Source organism: Pempheris klunzingeri, chromosome 17 (genome assembly GCF_042242105.1).
Source record: "Pempheris klunzingeri isolate RE-2024b chromosome 17, fPemKlu1.hap1, whole genome shotgun sequence".
NCBI classification, from domain to species: Eukaryota; Metazoa; Chordata; class Actinopteri; order Acropomatiformes; family Pempheridae; genus Pempheris; species Pempheris klunzingeri.
Window position 1 is genome coordinate 5980120 of NC_092028.1, and position 16020 is coordinate 5996139.

A 16020-nucleotide genomic window follows, 5' to 3' on the forward strand; every position below is an offset into this window, starting at 1 on the left:
TTATGGTGTAGAAAACATCCTCTGTTTATTAAGATTTTGTTGCAGTTTGAATAAAACCTGAGTTCTCTACACAGTGGCTTTATCTTGAAAATATATAGAGAATCTGTATAGACTGAGTCATTGTATAACAAAACATAGATACATATTGGTTTCCAAAGAGAAAGCAAAATTATACATATCATGACCAGCAATATGAAATTATCACCTCTCAACAGTGAACAGATATTTTACTATAGAGGGTACAGTAAAATATGTTTTACATCCCCACCCACCACCCCACTACCACTAAGGAGTTTTTAGTAGTTTTTCTAAATGTCTTTTCATTCCATGTGAATACATACAGTAGATGGCTGATGCTGACTGTTGTGTCTGGACATTCAATTCAGGGACCGGGGTCATCTGTTTGTTTGTTGGTTTGTTGTTGGCATCAGTGTATCTGAGCTGTTGTTCACACAGACTGTGAGCCAGCGGTCCAAAAACGTCTTTGACAGGTCCATCGTCATGCATCCATTTTTCTACTTCTAATGTAAACTGAACATTTTCTGCTGTGGCTTCACATAGATTTTTTTAATTCACATTCTTGAGAAGATCTGGAAGAACTGTGGAGTGTATCTATCTACAGTAAGTTATGTGGGGAGAGGAAGGAATCAATTTAGATTGTTTTGGCTCTTTTTTGTTAGTAGATCCAGCCACAGTGAGCTGGTCAGTTGAAATAGTGGAGGAGGAATATTGCCGCTGACCTTTTACTGATTCTCATATGGAAAATGTATACAACATAGGTGTTTGTTCCAGTTGCTCACTGTCCAGTATAACATAGTATAGTATCCACATACTGTATATATATTTATCTACAGTCTGTGTGACTGTGTGTTTGTGCCCACCTGATGAATGCAGGTCCAATAGTCACTGTCCTTTTAGCTCTGGCTCTTTAGCTGCTAAAGGCTCTAGTATGCTCACCTGCAAGTCTCTTAACTGTCTCTGTCTGCTGTTTGGTGCTAAGCATGTAATGTACAGTGGGCTTTTACAGCTTTGTCATTAAAAACAGCTACCCGTAGGGTTGTGGACTGGAAACCGAAACAAAATAATGAGTGATCTGATCAATTGTTAATATAGAAATATTGATTCATTCAGCTTCAATGAGTGCAGGTCGCACTCCTCTGAAAAGGTTTTGATCATGCAACAGCATTTTATCTATTAAATAGTGATAATTGTCCTACTCCTCAACTTAGCAGACATATTAAAAAGGCACTCTTTGCTCACAGACCTTTAAGCCCCATGTGCAAGATTTGAACATTTCACACTTTGGTGACCCCTAGTGGTAGAATCAGAGGCATTATAGTGGACAGCAATCCTTGCTGACACTTCTGTAAAAAACACGTTACTTTTAACACAGTACATTAGTTGTCCTAACTAAAATATACCTCAAATAACATACAAACGAATTCAACATAGTAAAAGAAATGAAAACATCATCAGAATAACAAGCAAAGTGCTCTTTGACACAATTTCCCTGAGTACTCTGTGCGTGTGTGTGTGTGTGATCCTCAAGTTCAGAGAGTCAGCTTGTCAGCTTGGGGACAGTGGAGTCAGATCTACAACAGAAGAAAAAAATACTTTCACTCTCAGATAGAATCCTTCAATGAGACAAAAGATCAACTCTCTGTGGCACCAAACAACACAAAAACAACAATCTTATTCTAAAGACAGTGCACCTCTGAAAGATTAGCATGAACCTGCACCTAATAATCAATCAGACAACTGAATTATGAAACACTTTGTTTTAATATAGTGCTACAGGTTTCACCTCATTTGGATACCAGTTTCATCTCATCATATATAAATTACCGTTTAGCTGAATCACATCAACATATTCAAAACTTTAATAGCTGTTTGCAGGCTTTGGGACTGTCTGACCACTAATGCTGACTTTTTCCAACAGGCATTGGTCAGATGTCTAATAACTGTACCTCTGAGGAGTGGAGGGGGCCGGCGAGCCGTTAGCAGATTGCTTTGAGCCAGAGCTTCTGTCATCCAGGAGAGGGCGTTACAGCAGTACTCCATCTGGGGACAGATAGAGGAAGAGATGAGCACTGAGCAGGCAGAGCTGACAGCTGCAGAGAAACCAGATACAACATGAACACCCACTCCACACCCTGACACCAGATACTACAAAGCCATATCAATCTGCCCACACATGCAACAATTGGACACAAAACTAAGCAACACCTGCTGTATTTTGGCAAAATAGGTCGTTTTTTATTTTTTATTTGGTTGATTTAAGCAGGAAAATTTCATTTACAGGAAGACACAGGGAGAGGCAATGACTTGCAGATGGACAAGCTCTTGAATATTCAATATTGCGCTGAAGAAGCAACAAAAGAACAAACAAAAGATGTTTCCTTACAGAGATGTCTCTAAATGAAGACTATTTATAAAGAATTAATTGGTAAGCTCTACTTTTTCTTTCCTTGAAAAGAGCATCGTCTATAGTTCTAGACTGCAACGTGGTTGATGATGACTGGTTCAGATTAGACTCACTAGCTTTTGCATGTGCTTTAAAGTTTGCTGACCTGTGTCTCCAGCATTCGCAATCTTCGGTCATGGTCACGGATCTCTGCAATCTGCTTCAGCACACTGTCCACCCTGTCAGACACACACACACACACACACACACACACACACAAATAAACCTGCACCTCAGCTAGAATGTCATGCTAATGACTCCAGCTTAGTTCAACTAGCTGGAACAGACTTCAGAAACTTCTATAAGTGCAAGAGAAACAATCTGAACTGAAGCACATAGACGTGATCAGTATCAGTGACATTTAACATGAGCATATATAAATCCTTTCAAGAGATCATTCCACATTTCAGTTTAGGCACTCAAATGTAATTGTACATGCAATAAAAGGTGAGTTCTAACCTTGAGAAGGAAATGACTCCAAACAAGTCACAACAACAGCAAAGGAAACTCACTTGACAGATGTACATTTAAGTCGTGCTGTGTCGCTCTCCCTCTGCCTTTTATTCTGAGCTGAGAGGAGGTTTTCTTTCTGGATAGCCTCCCATGTGTTGAGGCGGCTGGCCTTTCTGCCCCGCATCTCCAGAACTGAGGACAGAGAAGATGAGTAAAGACACTGGAATGTACATGGATATCTGTAAAGATTGTCCACCATGTAGAAATTACCCACCAGTTGCAGCAATGTGAAGTGTTTTCTGACAAATTGTTGTTGTTTTGCCTAATTTCAGCCATTTTCAGCCACTATCAATGTTCTTAATTTGGTCACTATCCAAAGCTTTTGACTATAGGAGTTGAAACACAGATAAATTGGAAAAATGAGAGCCTTGCCATCAGTTTACGGTTTACTGCAGCAGTTCACATGACTGTGTGATCTTAGCAGCCATCATTCCCTCATACATTATCAAAACCTGAACTTAAACTTTTCAACTGACTCCTAACCTGGATAAGGCAATCCACTGCTTCCTGGCAAATTACCATGGCCTTAAACGTAGGTACTGACCCTCAACCCAACCCCTTCAATCAAACCACCCCAGTGTGGTATTTGTCAGCCTGTGACAAATACCACTTTCACAGAGCAGAAGCTCATCACAGGTCTACTGCACATTCAACTTGTACTGGACCCATTCACATGAGACGGCTTTCACTTTGGTTGTCACTGTTCGTTACTCCATTCAGCAGTACAGTTCACACACTTTGCTGATAAACCACAGAACTGGACTGTATAAAATCCACTTACCACCAAATACACAATGCAAGCTCGCCTCTTTCTGTCCATGTGCTTGCATGCTTTCTATTTCTCTCTTCCTCTTTTTCTCTTTTCAGCAAGTCAGGTAGATGATGTTTAAACACTGGTACTACTGAGTTGTTATTTCTGACTGGCACGCCAATTCATGTCCAACCTGTGCCCAACCTTGGTTGAGAGGAAGGTTTTGAAAGAGGGTTAACGAATGTGGTGGCATTCAGATACCTGCCTGATATGGGTTTGACATGCATGTATCGCTCTGACTGGAGTAAAAGCTAGCGAGACTAGGACACTGACACATGAAATTTTTGCAAACAAATATTTTCCTCTACCTATTTTGCTCCTTAGCCAGACGCAAATAGACTTTTAAGTCACTAAAAGAGATATTCTCAAAAAGGCCTTCTGAGGTGCAGATTGTTCATATAAAACAAAGTGCCGGCCTACTGTTGCTTTGTTTAATGTGCATGCGCCTGAAACAACAACCACAGTGGTGGACTGCCGGAGAAAGATGTTACAAGATATCAGTGTTTTTAAGTAACTATCGCTAAAGGAAAATAAAGCTCACCTCAGAAGCTCAGAATGTTCTTCTCTGATATCTGATGTCAGGCATGACCTGGCATGTTGGTTTGAGTGTTTGGAACCATTTTTGCATTCTTGTGTGGATGGAGGTATTTTGCAAAACAAATGTCAAAGGTCATGTGGTAAGAATTTTATGGGGAAAATTATGTTCTGAAAATGTTTTTGTACGTGTGGAAAAGGCCTGAATGAACTCATGACGTACCCTGTACCAGTGCAAGAGCTAAGTCACTGTTGGACAAGCAATGCTTGAAAACATACAGCCCACACTTGTGTCTCCACCTTTTAGAATCTTGCTAAATGCTGTCGTCCTTTCCCTCATGTCCCCTGTCTTTATGCTCTACTTGTAACATCTCACCAAAGTGTGTGCTCTTCACTGAGGGGATGCGGCGGATGTATCTCTTGACGAAAAGGTGGAGGTGTGAGATGATGATGAAAGGCGGTGCCAGGCAAGGCCTTGAGTGGTACTCCACTATCAGGTTGTAACGCTGAAACTTCCAATAGGTGTCGCTGCGCTCCTGTACTTTAGAGAAGGTGTAGCTGCAAGAAGCAGATTGGAATATCATTATGCACATAGAGAGGTAAAATGCTTTCCTGTACTTGGTTTCCTGATTGATGGTTTATAAATCATCATAAATGCCAGTGTACCTGAACATAGCAATGAGTAGGTTGACCAGCACTATGTTGGTAAACAGCAGGTAGATGACAAGGAGGATGACAACCAGCCAGTTGGCGAAGGTGTTCAAACAGGGCTCCTCTCCTGCTTCAATTCGTGTGGCATTGTTTGTACAGTTTACTTCCTCCAATTTATCGGCTAGAAGAAGAGAGGTCCAACAAAATGTGAGGGTCTATGCAGCGCATTCACAAGCACCGTAAAAAGAACTATTTATGGCAGCAACAGTAGCTGAAGTCCTGTACATTGAGTTGTCGGTTTGTGAGACCTAATTAGATGTTAATGTGATACAATGCAGCCATGCAATAAACCCAATGTAAATCCTTTAAAATCCACTACAAGCTTCATAATGTATGAAATGCACTGTATTGTGTTGATTTGCATTATGTTGAACTGCTGTATATCTAATCAAATATATTTAATAATCTGCTAACTGAATGACAGAATACAATTGTGATTGAAAACTATCCACTTTGGCTTTTGGCACTTTGTGTACTGCTTACATTTATCTGCCCATTATAAGTGAGGGGAGGCAAATGTTAGACAGTAATTATGCATTTTTGTCTTGTTTTATGCACCACTGTATGTCTTACGAAGATCATGCAAATCTTGTTGTGTTTCTTCAGTTTTTCACAACTGAGATGAACTGAATAAAAATTGGAATTTCAGGCTGACAAAAATGTATTCATCTTTATAATTTCTTTATCAAATTCATATGTGGAGGACAGCAAGGGAACCAAAGGTCCTTGTGCTTGACAGAGATGGAGACTGAAACAATAGAGACTGAGCCGCTCACCATCCATTTCATGTATGGGTATTTGTCCAAAAATGTGCAGGTATGGTCTGTAGAACACTCTGCGGAATATCCAATCAGGACGGGGATCATAGGAGTAGAGGAGCGCCTGATTGGCCACTCCGTAGGCCATGAGCCACACAGCCAGGAAAAAAAGGAAGAAGAAAACATCCTTCATCTGAGGGAAGCAAACAGAGTCATTTAATCGTAAGTGTAATTAAACACGTTAACGTATTGGTCAATGTCTATTATATGTGTGGTAATAGATAAGGCACAGATTATTGCAGATGACACTATGGCTTGACCTTGTCTTGTAATAGACCACAGGTAGCATTGCAGGATATGACAAGCACCTCAGCAAAATATCTCAGCAAATGGTTTTGCCCACGCAGGCACTGTTCACATTATATACACTACCATCAGCCATGGAGGGTGAGCCTCACATGGACTACATTTATTGGCGCCATATAACACCTTTGACCCAGTTGAAGGTCTGCAACATCTATTTTTGTTATTTTCTTCCTCAGGTCATAGAAGAACTGTGCAGTGTGTGCAATGGACAAGCCCACACATACAGTATATGACACAGCTGGAGTGTGAACCAAGAGAATTCCTCTCTTAAAACAATAGCACAGTTTTCATTTATAGTGCTTGATGCCTGTAATTTCCTTGTTGTAAAGCTCTTTGTACTGCATAAAGTTTATCATTATTATTAAATCTAAATACAATCAAGTTTTTTTGGCCCAGACCACGATCCTTTATTATCCTTTAATACTGGGTATGTGCTGACAGTGAATCTGATCTGATACTTTCTTACTTACTTACTTATATTCACCTAAATCTGTGAAGACATCTAAAAATGTATGTAGCTAAAATGTACTTAACCTGACACGCCTTATTTGTCAAGATCTACTTGAACCAAATACTGACAGTCCAGGTTTGAGTGTATTTAGTTGGTAAGCTTCCTCCTTAGGGTCTGTGAGCTGCTCATCTTGGGACACCATCCATGCAAAACAAGCTCTCTAGTGGAAATGTGGAAGCCATTCCAGCACAGTGAGATACTTTTCCACCCCTACATCTGGACATGCTAAACTGGATGCCTTACTACCTGGAGGCTGTAATCTGTACTCTTTTTTCCTTTCTTTGTAGTTTTACATACATTTTGTCTTTGCACTGTAACAGTTTGATCATCTAGAGAGAAGATGTATCCCTCTGTTGGATTCTGAACAACAGAAACGCTCTACTTGGGATTGCACAGTGGTGTTATACAGTGAAGGCTCTTCGCAATCAAATAATCTTTGGCTGAATACAGACACCTTCTTGCAGAGAGCACTTTGCACCCACAACAGGCAAATTTAATGTTAGCTTGTCGTCAAGTTACACAAAGAATTGATGTTAATTAGCAACAGACGATATGACCATTTGACACAACTGTTTGGTATGACTGATGTGGCCCTTTGACGTTGACCCATTTTCATTCATTTGCGTGTTGCCTATAGGTTCTTTTATGAGTCTTGTGTGTACTCACCATTTTGCCAAGAATGATGATCTTGGGTCCAAGCTGTTTGTGAATGGCAAAGATGTGGATCAAACGTAGTGTGAAGACCATAAAGTCTATGGCCATCACAGCTCGGCCAAATTCATATGACCATGGAAACATTCTGGAAAACAACAGTACAGAAACAGAAACAGAAACATAAGCAGAAATATCTTCACCTACATCATGAACACAGCCAGATAAGACAGATAGACATAAAAATATAAGAAAACAAGAAGACGAAAACATGTTGACTGGCTTTTGAGCCTGTTAGCATAAACACATGAGGGACTGCCAAAGCCGTGGTCAGTGTAAGTCACCTGCAGCAAAGAGCCAAAGTGAAGAGAATGATGGCTGTGAGGTCACACTTGTTCCACACATCCTGGATGTAGTTCTTCATCCTCTGGATCACAAAGGTACTGCCCACAAAGAAGGTCTGTCAACCAGAGAGACAAGAGTCGAGATATTGCATGTGGGTGGATATAGTTGTCTGTGCAATGAGCAATGTATATTTTAGCAGATGTGGTAACCAATTGGAATTGGCTCTAGTAGGGTGTGTTGTCCCACAGTGTCAGTCTGAACTTGGCTTTAAGGTAATGTCATTTTAGCCTTTCAAATGTAATGGGATGATCTGTCTTACACAGAGTATGGAAACATACTATTTAGTTAATGTTGGTGCAAAATATGTCCAATGTTAGTGTCTTAACAACCAACCTGACGAATCTCTTCACATACTAAGGTGAAAACCCAAAAGTAAAGCACAAACTCCAGAGTGCTGGGGCCGTCAGGGGGCGGTGGCTTGAAGTCCACCAGCAGGACATAGGCAAACAGGCAGAGAAAAAGGAAGTACATCAGCACATTGCCAAGGAATGAGGTGACAGGAGCGAACCAGAACTGTCTCCACCGCAACACAAGAAATGGTCTCTTGGAGTTGGATGGCGAAGCGTTTCCTGAAATAAAGAAAAGTAAAACAGTGAAAACAGAAATGATCCAATGATGTCAGCAACATCTATCTCACAGCAAATCTCCACAGATTGAAAATACTTTTCTTTGCAGACAGTGTGTAGTTTCTGCAAGGGAGAGGCACTGAGTGCAAATACCAAAAGCAATAGTAGTGATAATGGTGATCCAAACCCACCTTGCAGTTTTTCTTTTAGGGCCCTGAACTCTTCAGCTTCTTCCTCACTGCAACCCCAAACAAAGAATCAGGGACCTTTGTTAAAGCTGAGCAGGAAGACTGTCATACAACCCTGATCTGATTTATGTTTGTATGTTTGTATTTACTTTTGTACGATGTCGGCAAGGGAGAAGACAGTGGTGTCATTCCCATCCAGGCTGTCAGTGTCTCTGCATTGGTAGACACCCACAGACTTGACCTCCTCCTCCTGTTCCCTGTAACATGAACACACACAACTGGGCATTCAGGTGTGTGCTGCTACATTTTAGCAGGAAAGGCAGAAAATCAATTTACTCAGTTTCACAAATGCTTCTATTTAGAAAGTGAAGAAAAAAAAGATCCAGCCACAGACTGATTGCACTAAGAGCGCTAATTTAAAATCCAGTTTTTGCCCCAATTCTGATTTTCACTGACAAATTTACATCCTTTTCATAACACAGACCAAAAAAAAGCCCTGAAACTAGGATGAGATCACATTGCAAGCACACACACTCACAAGCAAAATGACACAATAATCATAGAGCATAACACAATAATAGCAGAACACTGACCTGAAGCTAATAAGGTCTGTGTAGAGGAGGGGGGGCAAAAAGAAGGTGAGAACCAGTTTCCAGACCTCAGTGCTTCGCTCCATGTCACCCCACCAGATCTGAGATAGCAGAGACTGCAACAGAGAGATGGCAACATCTGAATGCAAAAGTTTGAATTTGGTTTTCCCAAGTTAAACTAATTAAGTCAGTTATTTTTACTGTACATTCATTCAACCACTTGTTTATAGTAGATATATTAAGGATGTACATCTCCATAACTGAGGCCTATACGATTTGAATCCCGATGCATTGCCAATCATCCAATACAGGAAAGATACATCTGAAGCAACCACCAGTGTGTTACCATACGATTCAACCCTGCAGTGTGATTCAGCTCAATGCAATTCCAGTTAGAAGAGATTCAAAAGCATATGCTGCAATTAAATATGGTACAGAGTGTTTGATTTAATTTCTGTGGTTTGTCTTAAGCAAACAGCAAATCATAAATGAGCCTTGACCTTAATCACAAATCACCTAATTCTAGAAAACATTAAAAGGTGTTTATTTCTAGCTCTGAGCTTAACCTTTAATTTGCCGCAGGTTAAAATATTCTAAAATGAATAATGCCAAAGAAATGTTGGAACACTTTTCACTCTACTGTATTTCTTTGACATTATTCATGTTAGAATATTCTAACCGGTGAACTTATTCATCTCATATCGTGCCTAACATTAGCAGATCATTACATATCAGGAAGGGAATTAATCTGTGGCTGATGCAGCTCAAAATGAGACCAAACATTTTCTATGGATCGCTTCATGAACTTTAATGCTGGTGCAGTGATGTGAATTAGTTCATATGTAAATGACTTACCAACTTAACTTCTCAGCCAAGAAGTACTATTACATTTCTAAATGTTGTGCATGTGATCAAAGTCGTGGTTTCTCAGTTTGACTGGGAGAATCTAAAGTCCAGCTTGAGCAGCATCAGTACCTGAACGCCATCATGGCTGAAGAACAGGCGGGCGTCAGCCGCAGTGGCCATCTGCAAGCACGTAGCCCCGCCCCACACTGGAGACTTCCTTATGAGGAGGGTGAAGGAGCGACTCTCACTGCTCTGGTAGCACTCACTGAATACATCTGATCACACAAACAACACAACAACATGCATTTACTAGCCTATATTACTGCACAACCTGTTTACATTACGGCTTATGCATTTTACTATTATTCACCTGTCTAAGATAAGGTATCCCAGCTGTGTAAGTTGGGACTTTTTATGTCTATTTCAGATAGTAGAGAGATGACAGGAAAAGAGGCCTACAACAAAGGCCTCGCAGGACTCAAACTGGGAACTTTAAGCCATGGCGTTGCCCTGGGTTTCAACTTTTACATAAAAATAAATATTAGATATTTCTTAACTGCTCATAATTAAATGAAAGGACAGTTACTGGGACTACCCTTTGGTTTGGTTAGTGTGTGCACACGTGTGATTTGGTTGAGATTGTCTTTAACTTTGCTCACAGCTGATGCATGGTCTGCCTCACCTTGAGCCAGATTCTCAAACCTCTGTGCCAGTTCCTTCATGGCTAGCTTGCTCTCAGTCTCACTCTCGAGCTTAGAAAGCTCCCTCAGCATCTTACAGCCGCCCAGAGCGCTCAGCACTGACTCCCCTGCCTGATATAGAAATAAGAATTTTGAATGTTGTTGTCCTTCGCAAAAGCAATGGAACTTTGTCTTTGCTGTGACTCACACATGGTATACATACATATAGCATAAAAACACAAATAATTCTATACATATACAGTACAGGCCAAAAGTTTGGACACACCTTCTCATTCAATGCGTTTTCTTTATTTTCATGACTATTTACATTGTAGATTCTCACTGAAGGCATCAAAACTATGAATGAACACATGTGGAATTATGTACTTAACAAAAAAGTGTGAAATAACTGAAAACATGTCTTATATTCTAGTTTCTTCAAAGTAGCCACCCTTTGCTCTGATTACTGCTTTGCACACTCTTGGCATTCTCTTGATGAGCTTCAAGAGGTAGTCACCTGAAATGGTTTTCACTTCACAGGTGTGCCTTGTCAGGGTTACTTAGTGGAATTTCTTGCCTTATTAATGGGGTTGGGACCATCAGTTGTGTTGTGCAGAAGTCAGGTTGATACACAGCCGAAACTGTTAGAATTCATATTATGGCAAGAACCAATAAGTAAAGAGCTAAGTAAAGAGAAGCGAGTGGCCATCATTACTTTAAGAAATGAAGGTCAGTCAGTCCAGAAAATTGCAAAAACTTTGAATGTGTCCCCAAGTGCAGTCGCAAAAACCATCAAGTGCTACAACGAAACTGGCTCACATGAGGACCGCCCCAGGAAAGGAAGACCAAGAGTCACCTCTGCTGCTGAGGATAAGCTCATCCGAGTCACCAGCCTCAGAAATCGCAAGTTAACGGCAGCTCAGATTAGAGCCCAGATGAATGCCACACAGAGCTCTAGCAGCAGACACATCTCTAGAACAACTGTTAAGAGGAGACTGCGCGAATCAGGCCTTCATGGTCAAATAGCTGCTAGGAAACCACTGCTGAGGAGAGGCAACAAGCAGCAGAGATTTGTTTGGGCCAAGAAACACAAGGAATGGACATTAGAGCAGTGGAAATCTGTGCTTTGGTCTGATGAGTCCAAATTTGAGATCTTTGGTTCCAACCGCCGTGTCTTTGTGCGACGCAGAAAAGGTGAACGGATGGATTCTACATGCCTGGTTCCCACCGTGAAGCATGGAGGAGGAGGTGTGATGGTGTGGGGGTGCTTTGCTGGTGACACTGTTGGGGATTTATTAAAAATTGAAGGCATACTGAACCAGCATGGCTACCACAGCATCCTGCAGCGACATACCATCCCATCCGGTTTGCGTTTAGTTGGACCATCATTTATTTTTCAACAGGACAATGACCCCAAACACACCTCCAGGCTGTGTAAGGACTATTTGACCAAGAAGGAGAGTGATGGAGTGTTGCGCCAGATGACCTGGCCTCCACAGTCACCGGACCTGAACCCAATCGAGATGGTTTGGGGTGAGCTGGACCGCAGAGTGAAGGCAAAAGGGCCAACAAGTGCTAAGCATCTCTGGGAACTCCTTCAAGACTGTTGGAAAACCATTTCAGGTGACTACCTCTTGAAGCTCATCAAGAGAATGCCAAGAGTGTGCAAAGCAGTAACCAGAGCAAAGGGTGGCTACTTTGAAGAAACTAGAATATAAGACATGTTTTCAGTTATTTCACACTTTTTTGTTAAGTACATAATTCCACATGTGTTCATTCATAGTTTTGATGCCTTCAGTGAGAATCTACAATGTAAATAGTCATGAAAATAAAGAAAACGCATTGAATGAGAAGGTGTGTCCAAACTTTTGGCCTGTACTGTATATGAAAATAAAATCATAAATAACAATGACAGCTTTGTGACTGAAGTGTGCTGTAGTGTGCACATGCTGGTCAGTGTTTGTAACCTTAATAATGCCTTAAAATGTCATCCCCTGAAATATCACAGGTGAATCTCACCATTTCCCAGAAGTAAATAGCCATTTCACTGCGGTTCTGCAGGACGGCCCAGATGAAAAGGGCTGCCCAGGGAGAGAGGCAGCGCTGGTCCCGGTACATACAGTCCCCCAGCAGCAACCTGTTCACTTGCTAAGGACAAAACACCAGAGTCACCAGTGAGGATACCTGAAAGGAAACAATCTCTATCACTGATGACAGCCATCTATTATGACTTGATCTGTTTTAAATTGCTCCAGAAGCTTTTTCTGATGTTCTCAATGATTTTAGATGGTGGCTTTGAAAAAATGCATTTCTATACAGTGTTTACTTGGAAGAGCTCTCCATTGACTTAACATTGCGCTCCACACTGCACTGCACTACAGCATTGACGGACATTTCATGCATTCGTCTTTCTTGTCAAAATATGGAGCTAACATACTTAGCTGCTGACAGCTGGGTTGGACATTTGGGTGTCTACTCCTATTACAATAGTATACTATTGTACTATTGTAGCCTGGAGCCTCAGGCTACAGGTACGCTCACTCTCAGGCCAAGAACTTGTAAAAAAGAAAACACTCTGTGTAAAATCATTCAAAGCTAACTGACTTTGAGAGCCCTCCTGGTGCTGATGCTGTGGTCCAGGCCCAGAGGTCCATAGTAGAATGGATGACAGACATCGCCCAACAGGTCCCACAGCAGGCGGGATACCTGCAGCAAGGAAGATCTCATGGAATTACACTTGGTATAAAACAAAAGCAATCACAGTTTGCTGTGTTTCAAAAGAGTTCAATTCCAAATACTGTATAAGTTTGTTTACATGATCAGAACCAGATGATTGAAGGAAATGAAGTGAGAGTACAACAGGTGCAAATAATGCCCAGCCAGACGTCGCTGCTTTCACTGACTTCTCACATCTCTTTAGCAACTTTGTGTCCCTTAAGTGATGAGTGACACATTAAATGTTGCCCTACTGCAGTTTCAGACTTTTTTCCCACAAGCAGTTGGCTGACACATACGGCTAAATATAAGCTATGGCCTTCACAGTCAGTAGATCTCAACTCAACTGAACATCTATAAGAGATTTTGGAGCAATGGGTCAGACAGCGCTCTCCACCACCATCAATCAAAACAGTCTGGGAGCACCCTGGGGACACTCTTCAATCCTTCACTCCGCATAGAAAATATCTATGTTATGTGATGATGGCAAGAATGTCAGTGAAGTATTCTGCACTGATCTATACATTAAAAATGCAGCTACCAAACCTCTGTCAGTGTATGAAAAGCTTCTCCTTTTGATAATAAAATGCCATTTAACAATGCAAATGTTCCATCTTACTACTTCCTTCTTGTTCCTTCTTGAGGATTACCCTCCTCTTCCTCACCTCGTACAAGTTGAGCTCCATTGTTGAGGCAGGTCCAATCAGTGCATTCTGGGGACTCTTCAGAGGTACGGTCGCACCCCCATCCAGGTTGGGCAGTGATCCCGCCAGGCCCTGCCTCTCACTCAGACGCCTCTGGAGCAGAATGTAGGCCAGCGAGCTGTCTGACAGTGAGTGGTACAAGCTTTCCAAGCGTCGATATGTCAGGTAATCCAGGATGTTCAGACCGTTCTCGCAGAAGAGACGCACAAACTGGGGCTTGTCATTGATCAGCGCATCTGTCATGGAGTCTTCAAGGTCCTCATACTGAAATTATAATCACCTCGTAAGCGTTATGTGACTGAAGCATGCATGGATACATTTCTAAATGTATGTGGCATAGCTCTTTGGGTTTTGTACTGGTGCAATGCACTGCATGAACAAAAGACACTGCAAAACCATGAAGGTCTGTGCCCTCGAATGTGTCACTGTGCTGCACTGACATGTAGATGACTAGAAAGAAAGCATAACTTGCATAATATTTGATTTGCATAATTTGAATATTTTAGTAACTCCTGTGTAACATTTGGAATATTTGAATTTCTACTAAAGGTCAGTTTTACACATCTAAGTCAGTTTACTTGAGGAGTTTTAAAGGTGTGGGAATTTACCAGACCCGAAGGATCTAAGGCTTATTTTTTTATTTTAATGACCCCATGAGCTGCAATTAGCAAACTTGTCAATGGAAGATTGCATCAGTTCAGCCAGGGTACTGGGAGCTTGGATTAGCTGATCAGCTGTTTGCCTCATGTTTCACTCTCATTGGCTCATGCTTGGCTACCAGCTGACTAATAACAGCCAATCATTATAACCTGGCTCACTATTATTCTATTACTACTATTATATATTATTATATATATATTATTATATTATATACTATTATTCCTAATGTGCTCAGCCTTTGGTGCTGTTGATTTGACTTTTTAACATTTTACTATCCTAAATGTTTGTATTGTTGGGTGTAATGAACACTGTAGCTTAGTCTGTAGCACAGACTAGTAAGGCTTTAGACATTTAGCATTCTAAGATAAGATAAGATCCTGGTACATTCTGATATCCCAAATCCTTGTTGATGCTAGGTCACTATCACACCTGTCCTTCAGTTTGACTCTGACCTTCCACTGAATGTCTCCATTGAAGAGCTCAGTTTTGGCGATGTCCACTCGGTTCCAGGCAACGGCCAGTTTCAGCTCTTCAGTGTATTCGCTGGCTTCACTAGACACACGTTTACTAGCTTAACACACACACAGAAAGAAAGCAAGATTTACAGAGAAGAATTGGAGTCTTTCATTGTCTTAGTGTAGGGGATGTGTGGGTGAAGGAGGCAGGGTCAGAACTAATATCACACAGTGGAGGAGCCAAAAGCCATTTCATGGTGAGGCTGATGGGAAATACCAAGCGGTCAGCGAACACCAAGAGAAAAATGCAAAGGCACACCAAGAGGTATAGTGATACTTGCCCAGCTGAGGGGGGGTCCAAAACATGTGAGACAAGTATGCTAAGTATGCTGATCTACTGAGGGATAGACAGTGGAATTCCTATGCCTGAACTCCTAAGAAGAACCCCAAATACAAGAACAGACACACGTTAACTACTGAACTAAATATAAAATAAAATTCTATTATGATTGTCTTCTGCACCTGGACCAGCTGCAGGACCAGTAGAACATATTGTTTTATCTCTGATGTGAGGGCACCTGGATATATATTAATATAAACATCCACTTAGAATAATTGAAAATGGAAAAAGATGAGTTAGTCAACCAGCCAGTGGTCACACCAACAGCACTCAATGCCAACACATGCCAAGCAGGAACGCTCCTGCTCCAAAGGCAAATGCAAGCAGAACGCACTTTCAATGCAGAATGTCGATTTGTTAAAGGTGCTTCATAAATACTTACCTCTAACGAGGGCTTTGAGGAGAACTGTATCAAAATCATCAGAACCCTCTTGTTCCCCGTGGAAAACAGTGATGAGCTCTCTGTTCTGATAAATACTCAGAGCCTAGACA

At 41.3% G+C, this 16020-nt stretch overlaps 1 protein-coding gene across 1 annotated transcript in view; it reads right to left on the reverse strand.

Moving 5' to 3' along the window:
* The window catches only part of trpm4a (transient receptor potential cation channel, subfamily M, member 4a), a 29449-nt gene continuing 13429 nt past the window's right edge, over positions 1–16020 (reverse strand). The window contains exons 9-28 of the mRNA XM_070847787.1: positions 15911–16013; positions 15126–15244; positions 13975–14277; positions 13199–13300; positions 12614–12742; positions 10597–10726; positions 10044–10189; positions 9072–9184; positions 8628–8735; positions 8482–8528; positions 8058–8293; positions 7664–7779; positions 7335–7467; positions 5810–5984; positions 4989–5154; positions 4699–4880; positions 2977–3109; positions 2571–2643; positions 1968–2061; positions 1–1592 (exon numbers count right to left, since the gene is read on the reverse strand). Coding sequence (XP_070703888.1) covers positions 1567–1592; positions 1968–2061; positions 2571–2643; positions 2977–3109; positions 4699–4880; positions 4989–5154; positions 5810–5984; positions 7335–7467; positions 7664–7779; positions 8058–8293; positions 8482–8528; positions 8628–8735; positions 9072–9184; positions 10044–10189; positions 10597–10726; positions 12614–12742; positions 13199–13300; positions 13975–14277; positions 15126–15244; positions 15911–16013 — 2634 coding nt within the window. The 3' untranslated portion in view covers positions 1–1566. The remainder of the gene's footprint in view (positions 1593–1967; positions 2062–2570; positions 2644–2976; positions 3110–4698; positions 4881–4988; positions 5155–5809; positions 5985–7334; positions 7468–7663; positions 7780–8057; positions 8294–8481; positions 8529–8627; positions 8736–9071; positions 9185–10043; positions 10190–10596; positions 10727–12613; positions 12743–13198; positions 13301–13974; positions 14278–15125; positions 15245–15910; positions 16014–16020) is intronic.